The following is a 17744-nucleotide window of genomic DNA, read 5'->3' on the forward strand; positions in this document are numbered from 1 at the left end:
CATGTATTCTAAACAATAAGCAGTATTTTTATGTATTTTTAAAATTTATGGAATTGACATTATAAATTGATTTTATTTTATGAATGGCATCATAGATTTTTTTCCCCTCGACATTCTCCTGCAGGTTTTGTCCATGTGAACACGTGTGGCTGTAATTCATTCATTTCTCTGCTGGAGAGTGGGCCATTGGGCAGATACATCACAATTTATTTACCATCGATTCTCCTGATCAGCCAGGATTCTTTTTAAACAGAGCATTAAAAATATCATTTTATTGAAATCTCTGTTTCAAAACCTGGTTTTACTTCCAATTTTCCTATTCCTAAGAGGGACTTTTTCCAGTAACTTAGCCTACAATATTCTAAATCAACTGAAAAACAAAACAAAAACCCCTTTTTCCTGACTATGAAACTAATGCATGCCCATTTTAAAGTAAACACACAAAAGCATAGTTCTCCATGCCACCAAGAACCACTGCGAATGATTTGATGTCTTTCCAGCAATTTTCCTGTACCTATTTTTACTTTTGACTTGCACAAACCTAATATTATGAAAAGAAGCAATTTCCCTTGCCGTTAAAAATCTCTGAAAATAAAAATTTTATTGGTTGAAAAGCATTCCTACCTGTGCTCCAACTGCTCGGCATTCAGGCGGTTCCAACGTCACCCTGTTCATTGCAAATGTTCGCTGAGCACCTGCTATGTGCTGTGTGCTCACACTGGGCGCAGCAAGTGCAACAGTACAAGAGACAAGATTGTATCCTTCACAGAACGCTGAATAAGAGAGAAAAACTATACAAAGAATCATATGATTGCACCGTGATCCACGCTATGAAGAATAAGCCAAAGATAAAGCACCGAGAGAACAGGGAGCAAACCAGCCGCGTGGGGTGGGGAAGACCTCCACCAGGAGGAGACCTTCAAGCTGGATTTCAAGACAGAGGGAGGCGGCTGTTTGAAAGCGTGTGCGTGCCCCCCGAGGCTGGACACGTCTGTGTGTGGGCGCTGGGCCTGCCTGTTGGCAGCGAGAACACGACCTGAGACGGGCAGGAACCATCACAGATCACCATCCCTCATGTAAACCGACCTGCCTGAATCTTTGCCCAAGCTTCTTGGTTATCTCAGAAAGAAAGCATCCAAAATCTTGAATTACTGGGCCACAATGATTTAAGGGAATCACAAGTCTGTAAGATTTTGATATATTAAAATAAATAAAGTATCACCCAAGGTTCTGCATTTTGGATACCAATACCAATGTGGCATGTCCGCAATTGGTGGCAATGACTCTGAGTACTGCTATTGGAAAGGTGGTGGCCCAGAAACAAGGTCACCCTCAACACTGCCTTGTTGTTATCACTATTCTACTCTGTATCAGCTGAGGCAAGTGTCTATGAAACAAATGACTAGAAGAAACACTTCTTTTTTTTAAAAAAAAAGATTGGCACCTGAGGGGCTTGCCCCGTGGCCGAGTGGTTAAGTTCGCGTGCTCCGCTGCAGGCGGCCCAGTGTTTCGTTGGTTCGAATCCTGGGCGCGGACATGGCACTGCTCATCAAACCACGCTGAGGCAGCGTCCCACATGCCACAACTAGAAGGACCCACAACGAAGAATATACAACTATGTACCGGGGGCTCTGGGGAGACAAAGGAAAAAAATAAAATCTTAAAAAAAAAAAAAAAGATTGGCACCTGAGCTAACAACTGTTGCCAATCTTCTTTTTTTCCTTCTGCTTTTTCTCCCCAAATCCCCACAGTACATAGTTGTATATTTTAGTTGTGGGTCCTTCTAGTTGTGGCATGAGGGCGCCGCCTCAGCGTGGCCTGATGAGTGGTGCCATGTCTGCGCCCAGGATTCAAACCGGGGCTGCCGAAGCGGAGCACGCAAACTTAACCACTCGGCCATGGGGCTGGCCCCACAAATTTATTCTTATGAAAAACACATCGAGAAAAGTATGTCTTTTGTGTATATCTTTGATATTTGAATAATACACACACACATACATACACACACAATACTTAGGGATACACTAAAGAAGAATTATCAAAGAGGGCCTGGAGCCAGCCCTGACGGCCTAGCGGTTAAAGTGCAGCGCTCTCACCCCCTCAGTGGCCTGGGTTCAGTTCCCAGTGGCGGAGTACTCCACTCGTCTGTCAGTAGCCAAACTGTGGGAGAAGAACCAGAAGGACTTATGACTAGAATATTCAACTATGCACTGGGGCTTTGGGGAGGGAAAAAAAAGAGAGAGAGGGAGGAAGATTGGCAACAGATGTTAGCTCAGGGCAAATCTTTCCCAGCGAAAAAAAAATAAAAGAGGGCCTGGATGTGGAGGCGGGGACTCCACAAATTCAATGAAGGGCATGAAAGATTTTAACAAATGGGAAGACATTTCAGAAAATAATCAGTATTACAAAGAAATTAATTGTCTCAAAACTATTTTAAATTTAACAAATTTCAATAAAATTTAAGAAGGATTTTTTTTATGCAAAATAATTCTAAAGTTTATTTGAAGAAATAATGTTCAAGAACAGCCGAGAAAATTAGCAGGAAACAAAAGTCCACTAAAATAATTAGAAATATTTCTTCTGATGGATACGAATGGAGTGAGGGAGGGTGAAATGGAGCTGTTGTTTTTCAGAAAAGCCTCGAACCTTTCCTTAAGTGCATGTCTGCACTACTATGATTAACAATACAATACAATGTACTTTAAGATATACAGAGAATGCTGTGCTGTGCACAGCTGCACAGCCATAGGCAGGCATCTGTGGGGCAGAAGACACAGCCCAGAGTGTTTATAAGAATTAAAGATAAAAATAAAATTTTAAATCAGTGACACAATGGTTAATACTTTGCAAATAAAATTAAGTAAAATAAATTTAGAGCACTACTTCACAAAACAAATTCAAGAATAATTAGACATAAACTTGAAAAGAAGGAGTGAAAAAACAAAGGAAGAAGCCACAAGACAAGGAAATAAGTCTGTAAGTAAGTATGTACCTGTTTGGTGTAACAGTAAAATAATATATACAGTAAAAGGTAAAGACATTTGACTCCTAAAAATTTTAAACTTCTGTATGCTAGAAAAACACAAAAGTAAAATTTAAAAGCCAATGACCAAATAGGATAACTATGTACTAAAATTATGTCAGTGTTAATATTAAATTTTAAGGATTCCTTACAAATTAAGAATGATAAACATCCTAATAGAAAAACAGGCAAATAATATGACAAACAATATATTATAGAGGAAGGAGGGGAAAAAAGTCAATAAATGAGCAATTTCAAATTCTCTGATCAAGGAAATGCATATTAAAACAATAATGAGACTCTGGTCGCAATGCATGTGCACAGCCAGCAGCCAGATCTGGGTTTCCAGCGGCAATCTCCAAAGAAAGTAAGCAGGGCTCCTCGAAGGCAGGACCCATTTTCACAAAAACAAAAACAAATCTAGGTGGCTTCAAGTAAGAAGGAAAAAAAACTGTTATATGTTTAAAAAATAATATCTGGCATATTACACAACCAAATGTAACATGAATGACCTTTATCTGTACTGCTAAAGTTATTTTAAATTAGATTACAAAATAAAAAAAAAAAAGTCCCACCTAAATAAATATGATACTGTTGCAACAACAAACCAGGACTTGGGCCATATTTTAAAGCTGTCTGGGTCGATCACAACAGAAGCTGACTCTGCTCTGGAGGGCGGACTCCGCAGTCACACTTTGGAATGCAGGGGCTCTGTGAGCAAGAGCCAGAGGTGAGACTCCACCGCACGGAGGGCCTCTGGGCTCACACACCCCTGGCACAGCTGACTTTTCCTGCAAGCAAAGTAAAAAGCTCCATTTCCTTGTAAGTGCAGCAACCTACACAAGAGGCCTGGCTCAAAGGGCCAACTTTGGATAAATTTGTCTTATTCCAAAGTCTTTAAATATTAGCAACTTAAAAAGAGGGGAAACTAAAGGTTATACATTCCTGCTTCTAAGGAGACAATGGGGACCACTTTTATTAAGAATGAAATTCTGTAATAATCATGTACAGGCCTATATACCCTGCATTTCTTTTTAGGGCCAGGACTACACCCAATTAGCTCATGATTTGGGCCAAAGAGTAGGAGAGGCAGTGTGTATTCACGGCTAAAAGGCTGACGTGCAGCACACTGCGCTGAGCGTCTGCACGTGGGATATCCCGAGTAACACATATAGTTCCGAAACAGGACCTGCAGGGAAACGGAGGCTGGGGGAGTTGAGGCTCTTGCCTAAAACCCTGGCCAGCAGTAAAGGATGACACGGGAATTCCCATCACAGACCCACCGCAGGCCCGTCCGCACTCCCTGCAGTCTTTCTGACCCACTCTCCGTGTCTGTGAAATAAAGCTGCAAGCTTTCTCTAAATGGTTTTTTGGCTCTAATATTCTAGAGCTCTCTGATTCAAGATGTGCACTCATCAGAAGCTCCAAAAATCCCACAAGTGGGACAGTCATATTTCCAAACTCAGAGGCAGGGTGTGCAGCCTGATGTAGGACCTCTGGGCTGCTTCCAGAAGTAAATATGTGTCTGGAAGGCAGAGTCAAAGTATTGACATTTCCAGCGTACGTCCTTTATTTTTGGAGGTAACTGAAATGGAATATTCCATAACGGAACCCTCCCGATGGTCTGGGGTGCAGGGTGGATGGTGAGTACAGCCTGGACATCAAGGGAAGCAGAGAAGAGACTTAGAGGTCCTTACTCTCTTAGAGGTCTTACTCTCTTTCTTTCTTTTTCTTCAATTCTCTCTTCATTTGGTGCCACACACACATGCCCGCAAGCAGCTCCCCCAGAATGGTGTCCTACGGAAACTGCACTTTCAGATCAAACACCCATCATCCAAAATGAGTAACATCCAATTTCTTTTCTTTCCTTCCTCCCATCTTTCATTTCCAACAGTGCCTGACTGCTGATAGACAAGGAACTGATTGCAGTAATTCATACTAAGGTATGACTAGCCCATTGCTGACCCAGTTTGAGATTCTCTCTCACAGGCAACTTTGCATTCTAAGAGAGTAGCTGGTGAATCCAAATGGTGAATCTGAGATACATTCATTTAAGGAACATCTATGGACAAGTTAGTAGCACACTTTTTCTGCCCTAGTTTCCTTTCCTCTGCATGGAGATGGGATTGTTAACACAATACTTTAAAGCTGTAAGCTCCAAACTTTTGATGGTGTACCTCTAACAAACAAAAAAAATGAGCACCTACCCAAATAATTTATTGATCTCACATATATATGTACAATTACTGCACTAACATGCTTTGTTTACTATAATCACACACATTTTAAAGGGTGTGATAAAAATAAACAATATTTTTAAACTATTTTATCTTAACTTTAAATATATATATATATATATATATAAAATTTTTTTTGGTGAGGAAGATTAGCCTTGAGCTAACATCTGTGTCAATCTTCCTCTATTTTGTCTGTGGGATGTGGCCACAGTATGGCCTGACAACTGATATGTAGGTTCCAACCTGTGATCTGAACCAGCGAATCCTAGGCTGTGGAAGTGGAGGGCCCAAACTCAACCACTAAGCCACTGGGCTGGCCCCTAAAAATATATTTCTTTGCTCTCACTCCAACTTGTGTTTTGAGTGCAAGTAGTAAGAATGAATATGCTTCTCATATGTAACCTAGGCACATAGACCAAATGCCAAAAGAAACCAGCTAGTAAGCCTCTCCTGCCCCCAACCTTCACTGTGGGCCTTTATCTTCTCTTCAGGGGTGTCTGTGCCTGTCGGGCAAGCACAGGGAGGGATGGGGGAATCAGTCCGTATGGTGTTAGTAAAGTTTGATTTTCTTATTTGGCTTAAAAAAAAAGGAGCAAGGGGCCGGCCTGGTGGCGCAGCAGTTAAATTCGCACGTTCTGCTTCTCAGCGGCCCGGGGTTCGCCAGTTCAGATCCCGGGCGCGGACATGGCACTGCTTGGCATGCCATGCTATGGTAGGCGTCCCACATATAAAGTAGAGGAAGATGGACACGACGTTAGCTCGGGGCCAGGCTTCCTCAGCAAAAAAAAGAGGAGGACTGGCAGTAGTTAGCTCAGGGCTAATCTTCCTCAAAACAACAACAACAACAACAAAAACAAAAGAAAAAAAAAGGAGAGAGAAAGGAGTTGTAATAGTTTCTTTCTGTAGCCCAGCGTTCACGCATCTGCATGCCTTATATAAAAGGAAAGCAGGCTCAGATCCAGGTTTTGTGGAACTTGGGACTGTTACAATTTCTGAGGAGAGGAAACTAAGAAAAAGAATACAAACAAAGTCTTACTTTTGCAACTTCTACAAACTCTGTGACCCTAGGAACACGGCTAGAGCGGTCCCAAGTGGAGGGGAAGAGGACCCTGCGGGGGATCTCGCATCTCCCGCATGGAGGTGGGAGAAGCGCCTTCAGCAATTTGAGGAGGCTGCTCCTGAAAACGAGCAAGCTTGGGAAAGAGGGCTCTTTTGCAAAAGATTGCTTAGTGGACTGGAATTTAAATTTCCTTCGCGGATTGGGTCCTCTTCACCGGGCCTTCACTCTTAGAAAAGCCTGCCTTCTGTGCTAAACTGTTCAAAAAACAATCCGGGCAGCACTGGGGCTGGGAGCTCTGGAGCTGATAAGGAGCGAGCTCAAAGGTTTAGATAACATCACAGCCATTCACGCTGGCCGTCTTTTCTCTTCCCTCCTAAAACTGAGGGCTGGAGTCTTGGGTAGCAGGGCTCGCGGCTCGAGAAGAAGGAAGCATAGATTTTTGGTAAAGAACAGTCTGGACTTATTAAAGACGGTCACACTGCTTCGGCCCGGTCAGGGGGGCCCATTCTCCCTCTTCCTTGCAGGCGAGAAATTTGAGATGAAACTGGTCTTGCAGAAATCTCAGCTGTCTCCCTTTTAAGGCATTGTTTTCAATGTAAGAGGGCAAAGGAAAACCCAAGAAAAGGCCGAGGCTAATAGAGGACGTCGAGGGCCTGAAAACACTGCAATCAAGGGGAGAGCCGGGGGCGCCGAATTGAAGCAGGGGAAATAAAGCTTCCACTGGGGGCCTGAACGTGCTGGCAAGTGGCAATGCCCGAGAGAGTCTATTTTTAAAGAATCACAGATCCATTCCTGCCCTCAGCTCCTTACTCCACCTGCGCGCCAGGCGGGGCGCCCGCCTCCAGGCCCCTGCGGCCCCCTCCGGCCTGATACTGCATAACACGCCTCGGGTATATCGCGCTGCAGCGCCGCGCTCCTCGTTCACCCGAACCTGTAGGGCAGCAGCATCCTGTCCACCCGGACTCCCCTGGGGACTGCGCAGGAGAAAGGGGCAAGAAAACTCTTTGAAACACAAACAACCGATTCACAGTAAGGCGGGCGCCATGTTTACCCACCCGAAGCCAGGCAGCCACGTGACTGGTGGAGGCCACGTGACAAGTTCACGTACGGCCAGGTTACTGGTTGACAGGGGCCACGTGATTGGCTGACGTTCTGCCCTGTGATTGGCTGAATTGCTTCACGTGACTGGTTACGTCCTTCAGTTGGACGCTGCGAGGGGAGGACGGTGGCGGAGGCGAGAAGGCGCAGACGTGCGTGGGGCCGAGTGGCTGCTGGTTGGAGCCGCCGTGAGGGCAGGAGGAGGTCCAGCACCAGTCCCGGCTCCCTGGGGTGGGGAACCCCACAGCCCGTGCCCTCCTCTTGGCCCTTCCTGGGCGGCCGGCCGGCGTCTTCTTCCGGGGCAGGTCTGAGCCGCTTGGGGCGCTGGGAGCCGGCCCCGGGGAAATGAAGAAGCGGGTTATTGGTGAGAGGAAGCCCGCGGTGCGGACAGACCTGCTGGAAAGCGGGAGCGTCGAGGGAACTTTCTCGAATTCGTGTCCAAAATGAGCTCCAGAAGTGAAGATGTGTCCAGAATTCGCTCAGATAGCGGGAAACTTCGCCTTGGTTTAATCGGACACGTGGCTCTGCGGAGGGAGACGGCGTGTGTTAGTCCCGAGACCCTGCGACGCGGGGCGGCCACATGGCGCTGTGGGGCCGGCGGGGAGCGGGGACGCCTTCCCGGCCTCTGCCTCTGAGCAGGCCAGGTCAGGAGCAGAGGGCGGCGGGTCCCCACGTTTACCGCACGGTAACCGTCCGGCTGAGAACTCGCTGTCTTGGCGCAGCCTCCGTGCCCTCGGCCACGTCTGCCACCTGAGTTGCCGCTGCTGAGCCGCGTGCCTGTGAGTGCGCGGCTTGCACCCCGGAGTCCCAGCTTCCTGGTAAATGTGTTGTATGTGTATGTGTAAACTCCTGCCGGGGCCCCACCCACAGTTGGGTTTAGCGAAGGAGCCGGGAGCCTGTCATTTAGGCTCCGCTGCCACCTGGTGGCCGCACGCCTGGATTTAACTCCAGCGTTTATTTTTATGGTTCTGTTTTTTGAAAGAGAAGCAAGTCTCCTGTAAACGTTGAAGATGTGAACCCTCAGTTATGAAGCGTGGAAACACACGGCAGGAGAAGGGAAGCAGTGAGGGTCAGGTCAGGACGGGGAAGTTGGACAGTTTCCACGGCTTTCTGATTTTGGGCTTCCTAGGACTGCAGTCACCTCTTTGAAATGTTTGAATTCCCAAGGTATCAGAGGCCCCCAAAATAAAAGGACCACATCGTATACCAAAGACGAGATGTCAACTGTTGGTGTTATCTATCATTAGTTTTACTCTTTTTCTCCATGTGGATGTCAAGTTACTTTCAGTGAGCCCGTTTATTACGTTTAAAATGAAATGCAGACGACACTGACCTAATGCCACACGTTCACCCTTGAACTCTGGCCCTTGCTCTGGACAAGTCTGGAGGAAACCAGCTCTGAGCAGAAGTAACCCAGCAAAGGAGAGAATACTTCTTCCTACTCCAGAAAGTAAGAGTCCTCCATGCCAATGTCACGCATACTTAAGAAAATCAGCTTAGATGATTAATGAAGCTGAATAGCTGATGATGTCCCTAAATAAATGTCTCTTTGCTCTTCAGAGCCCTAAAGTCCCCCAGTTTAAACTTCTTACCTCAGATTTGTCAAGACCCTTGGCCTTACCCTTTGCTCAGCTAGTTTAAGGAGGAGAATGGCAAAAGTGAAGAAAGAACGAACTGTGTTGTAGGGTTGGCCCAGTACCCTACAATTTACAAAACTTCCATCGTTAAATGCTGTGACATGAAAAACCAAGAGGGAGAGAATTTATGTGTGGTCCAGGTTAGACAGCAAGTACATGGCAAGTGCACAATGTGACCCTAGATATCTCCAAACGCAAATAACAGACCCTTCCCGGGCCTGTCCTCAGCCTGGTGAAACACTGGGCTGCTGTCAGGACACCTGACTTCTTCCCTGCAACCTGCTCCTTCTCAAATGGCTTCGTGATGAACTTCCCAGGAAACTGGAATATTCTACCTCATCTCAGGAACTAAGAGTGAGGAGGGTTCTCAGACAAGATTGCGTTAAATTCATCCTGTCCTTTCTTTCCCATATTATGCATGAATAAGCTTGGTGCAGAAGGAGGAAAGCTAAGCCGGCGGCAGGGTTTAAGGATTTTCAGCCTGTGGATTCAGGAAACAGAAGCCTTAATTTTTAGAGCTGCTCTGTCAGGCACTTTACAGCTTCCTCTTCTGGCTACTAAGTGCCATAAATCTCTAGACTGGTAGTCTCCAAACTCACAAGTAAATGGTCTTGCACACCAGCAGCGAGTCACCACCAAAACAAAGCTGGGGAGGGAGTGACCCATAAATAAGGCACATGTTTAGGCCTCGCTGTTCAAGTCCACTGTCCATCCAGACACAGGAACAGTCCTGGCTGTTTGAGGCTTATGGCCACACTTTGTGGTCACAGAGACCTAGGCAGAAAGGACGCCTGATGGGGTAGCACCACCTGGTGCTGCAGGCGTGCCCTTGGTCTAGGTGCTTCCATGTTGCAGGTGGCCCTGACGACAGATCATCTGGGGATGACTGCCATGATGTTGAAGATTGGCTCTGTGCTGGGCCAGCTGCTCAGTGGTGATGGCGATTAAACTACATGGGGCAACAGCCCTCCCGAGTCTGTCTCTGTCAGCTCTCAGAGTGTGCCAGAGCCACTATCTTAGGGCATATCGCAGACTTTTCTAGAATTCCTACTGGATGAACACGAGGTAAAGGCAGGACAACCTAGAAGTAAGAGAAGGTCCTCCTACATAGGGCAGGGGCCTGAAAAAAATTTTTTTCTGAAGAGGGCCAGATAGTAAATATTTTAGGCGTGGTGGACTACACAGCCTGTTTCAACCACTCACCTCTCCCATTGCACAGAAGTCATTACACACCATGCCTGAATGAGTGGGCCTGGCTGTGTTCCAGTAAGACTTTGCTTACAAAAAGAGGTGGTTGGTGGGATTAGGCCTTCAGGCCTAGCTTGCTGACCCCTGGAATGGGGGAAGGAGGAGAGATGTTGTTATAAGACCCCAAACCTAATCTCTGTCCTGCCATGCACTAGATCTGTGACTTTAGGCAAATTATTTATCTTTGAGCCTATTTTCTCATTAGTAAAAAGAGGTTACTCTTTCTACTCTTCCTCTTAGAGTTGTGATAATATATGCAGAGCTCCTAACACAGCTCTTGGCACACAGTGGATGTGCAAGAAATATAGGGCTTTCTATCGAAATACCCACAGTTCTTGGAGTAGATGGGCTGTAGGCGTCCTAATGCTCTCTTGTCCTCATAGTCTTTGATGGTCATCTTTTGCCTCATGTGTTGGACCTGACTCAAAGTGAATGAAGTGTTTTTTGCTCCATTTGTATTCTAAAAATGGGTCTTTCTAAACTCACTGATGTGTTATTTCAAACTGTCTGGCAGCATTCAGGGCTGTGTGGAGTCCCCTGGCAATTTTGTCGCACCAGAACATTGCCTACCCTGAAATTTTAAAATTATAATGGAGTGCAGAACAGATGTACTAAATCTAGGGAGGGCTAGAGCAACATTAATTTGTTCCTTGGGAATGCCCTTCATAAGCATGTTTTTGGGCAGACATTAGTGATAAGAGCCAGGCAATAAAAGATCCCAGCGTGTTCTAAACACTGCAATTTTGGCAATTTGTGTCAAAGAAAATTTGGAAGGCATGGATAACTGAAACAGGACTGACTATATTTATGGCTCAAGCTTTCACTAAAATATCTGTGTTTGGAAGATGTCACTGATCAGAGAAATGAGAATTTGGATGGAAAAAAATAAGGCAATATTCAGATGGGTGGAACTCTTAACTATGACCCTGATGAGTACTTCGTTATTTAGAATATGAACTGGGCCAGGTGGCTGCTTATGTCACTGCCAGTGGAAGTTCATAATATCTAATGAGCAGGAACTGTGTGAGGCAGGGTACCTCAAACAGTGCGGGCTCAGGAAGTAGAGAGTGGACAACAACGAACATGGCTCATAGCTATTTATAAACTAGAATAAGAGGAAGACAATGGTATTTTTACATCAAAACCTGTGACGTTGCTAAGCAAAAAAGCTGTCACAAAGATGATTAAAGCTGTGTGGAACTGGTTTCATGAGATAGACCTCGTGAAGGTTGTACATAACTAGGAAAAGGGAGAATAAGGTTTTTTTAAAAATAGCTAAATAGACTGAAATCTTTACCCCTAGGGAAGGAACAAGACAAAGATGCCTGCTTTGACCTCTGCTATTCAGCATTATGTTGGAAGTTTCAGCCAGAGCAGGTAGGCAAGAAAACAGAAACAAAAGACATCCCGATTGGAAAAGAAAAAGTAAAGCTGTCTTTACTGCAGATTACACGATCCTATATAGAAAATCCTAAAGAACCCCAAACAAAACCCTACCAGAGGTGAGAAACAAATTCAGGAAAGTTGCAAGGTACAAGATCACACGCAAAAACCAGTTATAATTCCATACACCACCAATGAACAATTCGAAAAAGAAATTAAGAAAACAATTGCACTTATAATAGCATCAAAAAGAATACAATACTTAGGAATAAATTTAACCAAAGAGGTGACAGATTTGTACACTGAAAACTACAAAACATTGCTGAAAGAAATTTAGGAAGACCTAAGTAAATGGAAAGATGTTGTGCATCCACGGACTGAAAGGCTTAATATTGTTAAGATGACAAAGCTACCTACAAATTCAAATGCAGTCCCTAACAAAGTTCCAACGGCATTGCAAGGGACCTTGAATAGCCAAAACAGTCTTGAAAAAGAACACAGTTGGAGGACTCACACTTTCTGATTTCAAAACTTTCTACAAAGCTACCGTAGTCAAAACAGTGTGGTACTGGCATAAGGATATTATTATTATCCCATTTTGTAGATGAGAAAGTTGAGGCACAGAGAAGTTCTACACCTTGCCAAGATCACACAGTGGCAGAGCCAGGACTTGGACCCAGGTAGTTTGGCTGTAGAACCTGTACTCTCCAGTCAGTGCTGAAGGTGGTGGTTCTCAAACTTGAGTGAGCGTCAGAATCACCCGGTGGGCTTGTTGAGACGTAGACTCCTGGGCCCCACCTCACAGACTCTGATTCAGTAGATGTGGGGTGGGGCTTAAGTTTGTGTTTTCAACAAGTTCCCAGGTGACACTGACCCTGCTGGTGTGGAATCCAGTCTTTGAGAACCACTTACGTAAACTGTGTCGTGGTGCCTGAGGAGAGAGCACCACAGCCTGACAGAGGTCCAGGGTTCCCAGCCCAGAACCAGCGGCGAAGCGAGTGGGGCCCAGCTGGCTGGAGAGCCGGTGAAGGAGACCCCTGCCTGAGAAGCAGCCTCCAAATGCACTGCTCTAGAGGGACTTGAGAGAAAGTTCCTTTCCTCACCATATCCCAGAGGAGACCCCAGAGAGGGACAGTGGACAATGGTGGACACCTGCTTCACTGCAGTAATGGCCCTGGGAGGTGGTTATTATTATCGTGTATTATAAACAAACAAAACAATCAAGTCTCTGACAAAAGAAATGATGGCGCACAGTGACACCAGATCCTTTGTCTTCAAAGCCAGCGCCTTTCGCTACTGGTCTTCCACCTCTTTACGACCATGAGGGGCAAAAGACAAAGACCCAGATTGAGAAAGGGAGGCCTCCAGGCTGTTTACAGGAGAAACTGACGTGGGAGAGAGCTGGCATCAGTTGTAAAAACAGCATGTGGTCTTTGCTGCCCATGAAATATAGTACACAAGGAAATTGAGCCTTTTGTTGGAAAGAGTCAAGGAAAATGAAAATAGTACCTGGGTCCTGTTCTTCCTGTTTCCTGTGTGTTTCCGAAAGCCCTTCCTTGTCTGTGGAGTTGAGACCTGCAGCATTCAGTCCCGGTGGTGGGTGCTGGGGTGGGGGTGGGAGGTGGAACGGATGGGAGGCCTTGGCTCGCCAACACTCAGGCCTTAAGAAGGTGCGAATTGGCCAGAAAGGCCAATTCCATGGGCACCATTAATCTCTGGGATGCCCAACCGGATTTAAATCTTAGGAGATCAGATTTAAATCCACTTAATAGCTGTATGCTTCTGGGAGAATTATTTAACCCTTTTAAGCCTCACTGTCTTCATGAAAGCATCAAGGGTAAAATAGTGCTTGCTCCATAGACACGCTGTGAGGATTAGATAAGATAACGTGTTCAGTGCAGTGCCTCCTGCACGGAAGGTAACGTTCTCTTTTATGAATGTCAGCAGGTGCTCACTGAGCACTCACTGTTCCTGTGTGTGCTTGAAGTGGAAGGAGCCCTCAGGTACCACGAGAGATGGGGCAGGGCTGAGACAACTTCCCCCAGGACCTAGGCTGGAAAATCACCAGTCACAAGTATTGTATTTGAATGGGAAGCTCTTTACAGTAAATGGAGCCATCCAGAGGTGCTCCCACATGGAAGTATCCAGCACTATCGCAAGGTTTATAAAGTTCAAAGTGTAGCATTTCACAGGGTTAATTGCACTGCAGCATTTGATCCAACATTTGGAGCCATACTGTAGGCTCCACCTGGGGACCAGGTGTTGGATGCGTTGGAGACATTGCTAGAAGAATCAGCTATTGATCAAGGGTTAGATACTCAGTGCATTGGGAGTTTATTTGTAGATAAAACAGTGAGGTTTTCTTCTCACGCTGCTGAAAATACATAACAACTGGAGCCAGACCCCCAATCAAACCTGGAATAAAAACCTGCAAGCATCTTCACTAGCACAAGAGGAGTTGTAATGCAAATCTTGGCCCCCCTTGTCTGGGTCCTCCTCTCTCTATTCTCTCCCAAGCTAGAGGGAGGTAATAGAATAATGTAACAGTTCCTTGTGACTGGCGAGTGTAGTCTCAGTACTATTTAGCATAGCAGAGATGCTCTGTTAAGACAGAGTTGTATTATTTTATTTATTCTGGGTTTCCATAAAACTATGTAAAGAAATGGACAAGGCCCATATTTGAACCAGTAGGTAAAGCCTTAAGAATGTACAACATGCATGTGTGTGTGACTGTGCTTATGTGTTAGAGAAACAGAGTGAATAGGACAAAAGAAGGGGGTAACTGGTTTAATAAGGGACATTTGCAAAGAGAATTCTAAGTGCTCAAGCCCAATATTTCCTTCTGACCACTGACCATCCCTTGGGTCTTCCTTGGACATCTCCACTGTGGTGTGCCTTCACACAGCATTCACGGTCCTGTGGGCTCTCGCCTCCTTGCCTGTCAGTTCCCACTGTTACCTGCTTTTCCATCACACCAAACCTTTAATGGTTTCCTGGGAGAGGCACAGCCCGCACATCATCACTCCTTTTCTGTGCTTTCCTCTCTGCCTGGAAAGTCCCTCTTCATTTCTCTGTCTCTGTAGCACTTGTCACATGGGACCTATTTCCTCTTCACCCTGAACTAAGCAGGGAGACCATTGAGGGCCTGGACAGTGTCATGGTTATCCTTGGATACTTGGTACCTAGTAGATAAATACCCCAAAAGCACTTAGGACAAGAGGGCTAGCAGGACTGCTGGGGGCTTCTCCTCATTCTGTTCAGCCATAGTCTCAGTTCACGGGAGAGCAGGCTCCTGGGTGGTTCACCCGTACCGTTTTGCCAACATAGACAAAGTTCTTAACTAATATTTCTGAATTCAAGAAATTACTTAAGCACCTCAGATAGTGCCTGGAATAAGGTAGAGACCTGATAAACATAGAACCAATGAATGAAGAAAAGCCAACCAGTGAAACAGCAATCACACTCATCACCAAATGGAATTTTTTCTTTTTCTATGTTAAATCACCTCCTTCAAGGTGGCTGACTTCATGATGCATTGCAAATCTCAGCCTTCAAAATAAAGTGCTAAACTTCGAGGTAGCATTTTGGAAAAGCTGACTTTTATATTTGTGCAGGGTTATATGTTTAAGTACATTGAGTTTCAAATTAGAAAAAAAAAACCAATATGAATAAACAAATAGTGCAGTAGTGCAATCCTTAGTGTGACTGCCATCAAGATATTGACCTGAGAATTAGGCTGAATGCACATTGTCAACTATAATATGTTACATCCTTGCTGATCATATGATCCAGAAAAGAACTGTGGCACAGGAAAACAAGTTACTTCTCTTGGCAAATCTGAAATTTCATATCCTCCAAGATATACTTTAATACTTTTCCCTGTAAGAAACAAATCTGATTGAAATCTTTCTTGACCCTATGGAGTTGTAACCTACTGGAGAAAGTTGACCTACTTTTTATGTGATTCTGTACTACCACTTCTTTAGAAGATGATCTGTGCCAGATAAGAAAGGTATTTCTGTACTAATCCACTTGTGCTCCAAGACATTCTTTAAAATAAGGGTAAGTCTTTGGTTTAGGAAGAGGAGACAAAAATAGTTCATCAAAACAAAACATGAAACATCTTCTGTAACTTCACTACTTATTAATAACTTGCATTTTTTGGCCAGGTTATTAGCTTATAAACCAGAGAAGGACACAGACTCCATTTATGCTCAATAATGATGCCAGTGAAAGCTGCGGGACCCTGATGTCAATGCCACAATGGAGATCTATGTCATTGACTTTCTTGTAAAAAAAATAGAACATGTGTATTTTTCGCATCTCATGCTATCCAAATACAATTGTTTGTGTGGTTGAGCTCATACTATATATAAAATTCTGTAGTGTTTTGAAGATTTTTATTTTTAAATAATCTGAGAATCATAGGAAGTTGTGAAGATGGTACAGAGAGGTCTATGTAGTCTTCACTCAGTTCCCCTCAATGGTTACATCATATCTAACTATGGTTCAATTTCAAACCAGGAAACTAACATTTGAACAATGTGTGTGTAGAGCCCTAACCCATTTTATCACTGGTGTATTTTTGTTTAACCACCACCACAATCAAGATACAGAACTGTTCTGTTACACGCAGGCCTTTCTTGTGCTATTCCTTTAGCCCCACACCTGTGTCCCTCTCCTTACCATTCCTAAACCCTGGCAACTAGCAAGCTGTTCTCCATCTCTGTACTTTGGTCATTTCAAGAATGTTATGTAAATGGATGCATATATTATGTGAATTTTTAACATCTTTTTAATCAGCATAATGCCTCTGTGTGTAGTTGGGCCACACTTATTTAATCCACTCTCTCAATCTCTGTCTTTTAATTGGTATATTCAGGCCATTTACATTTAATGTAAGCTCACATGATGAAGCCTAAACCAAGGACTCAGCAGTCAGGAGATGGGATCTGTTATCAAAGTCCTTACCAAAAACCCCTTGAGGGGGCTGAGGGAGGAATAGTTTGCAGGCATCATCCAGGACTCCATTAAGTCAGGAAATGGAATAGTTAGTTAAGAGAAGGACACTGCAAGGGAAATGTAAGGGAATGTGGCTTACCTTGGGAGGGAGTCCATAGAGGTCAGGGTAGAAGTTTGTGAGGGCGCAGGGCAGGTGAGTTAAGAGAGAAGAGAAGCTGGAAGGTGAGGAGGTGACCAGACATGCTTGCCTCATCTCACTGCAGCTCCGTGAAGGAAGGGTGCAGCCTGGCGGGCCACATCCGTCCCCAGCAGGATGGATGAGCCTGCGAATGTGCATTGGTATCCCCAGGTTTGTAGGTAATCTTCCATCAGTCTGTACAAAAGCCTCATGAGATATATGGCTAAATTGTTCCCACTTACAGAAAGAAGAGAGATGGAAGGAAATTCCTAATTCAGAGTTAAGAGGAGGGAAATCTGAGTGTCTAAATTGAAGTTCTGCTGCTCATTTTCTCAGGTGAGTGATCCTGAAATTCAAAGCTGATGCTGACCCACAGAAACACATTTGTTCAGAAGTTCATGGAGAGGCCTCAGAAGGTCTCAAATCCTTCCATAGTTTTCAGGGTGTCTAGGGAGAAGAGTCTTAGGAATGTCCTCCAACAAAAGAGAAGGTCAAACAATTAAAAAAAGGGTAAGTGTTGAAAATATGAACCAAAGATTTCCTAGTGAGGATGGAAGAGAAAGAACCTCTCTGGAATTCTTTTAAATGAAGGGAAAACACAACTGCAGTGACATCTGAAAAAGAGTCCAAGGCAGATGTAAAAGAAGCGGATATCAGAAACAGAAATAAACAGGAGTGACAAGTTCGAAGTAACTCTGTCCTGAGAGGAGGTAAGAACATCGTAAAGGGATCCACTGTCTCCCTCACGGGTCGGCCTGCGAGGCTGACGAGCTGCTCCTCAGTGCGCCTGCGTGCATCTGCCGCGTGGCGCCTGGGTTGGGATCCCAGCAATGGGAGGTTCCATCCTTATCGGTCAGTTCTGCAAAGTTGTTTTGAGGCAGCGGCAAACAATGGCATAGAACAAAAAAGCCTTTTATCT

The 17744-nt window shown here is 44.8% G+C and overlaps 1 protein-coding gene and 1 long non-coding RNA gene across 2 annotated transcripts; one reads left to right on the forward strand and one right to left on the reverse strand.

Annotated features, from left to right (window-relative positions):
* Nucleotides 1-630: 630 nt before the first annotated feature.
* LOC139084894 (uncharacterized) lies at nucleotides 631-14655 on the reverse strand. The gene is made up of 5 exons (XM_070630318.1): nucleotides 14540-14655; nucleotides 13195-13346; nucleotides 7375-7941; nucleotides 2097-2160; nucleotides 631-773 (listed from the first exon to the last, which is right to left on the reverse strand). Exons 1-5 carry the CDS (start codon nucleotides 14653-14655, stop codon nucleotides 764-766), a joined length of 909 nt encoding a protein of 302 aa, XP_070486419.1. The 3' UTR covers nucleotides 631-763.
* A 2375-nt stretch (nucleotides 14656-17030) lies between these two features.
* Nucleotides 17031-17535, forward strand: LOC139084611 (uncharacterized). Its single transcript, XR_011542130.1, has 3 exons — nucleotides 17031-17161; nucleotides 17261-17335; nucleotides 17417-17535. It is a non-coding gene; the product is annotated as an uncharacterized lncRNA (long non-coding RNA).
* Nucleotides 17536-17744: the final 209 nt, after the last annotated feature.

Source organism: Equus przewalskii, chromosome 7, assembly GCF_037783145.1.
Source record: "Equus przewalskii isolate Varuska chromosome 7, EquPr2, whole genome shotgun sequence".
NCBI classification, from domain to species: Eukaryota; Metazoa; Chordata; class Mammalia; order Perissodactyla; family Equidae; genus Equus; species Equus przewalskii.

What these genes read in the sequence shown, in the direction of transcription:
- LOC139084894 (XM_070630318.1), bottom strand. Translation starts at nt 14,655, where the DNA reads ATGGAAAAGCAGGTAACAGTGGGAACTGACAGGCAAGGAGGCGAGAGC. An exon ending in ACAGGAAGAACAGGACCCAG is followed by an intron (nt 7,942 to 13,194) that starts GTACTATTTTCA and finishes CTCCCTCCGCAG; the next exon opens with AGCCACGTGTCCGATTAAAC. An exon ending in ACGTGGCTGCCTGGCTTCGG is followed by an intron (nt 2,161 to 7,374) that starts GTGGGTAAACAT and finishes CTTCTCCCACAG; the next exon opens with TTTGGCTACTGACAGACGAG.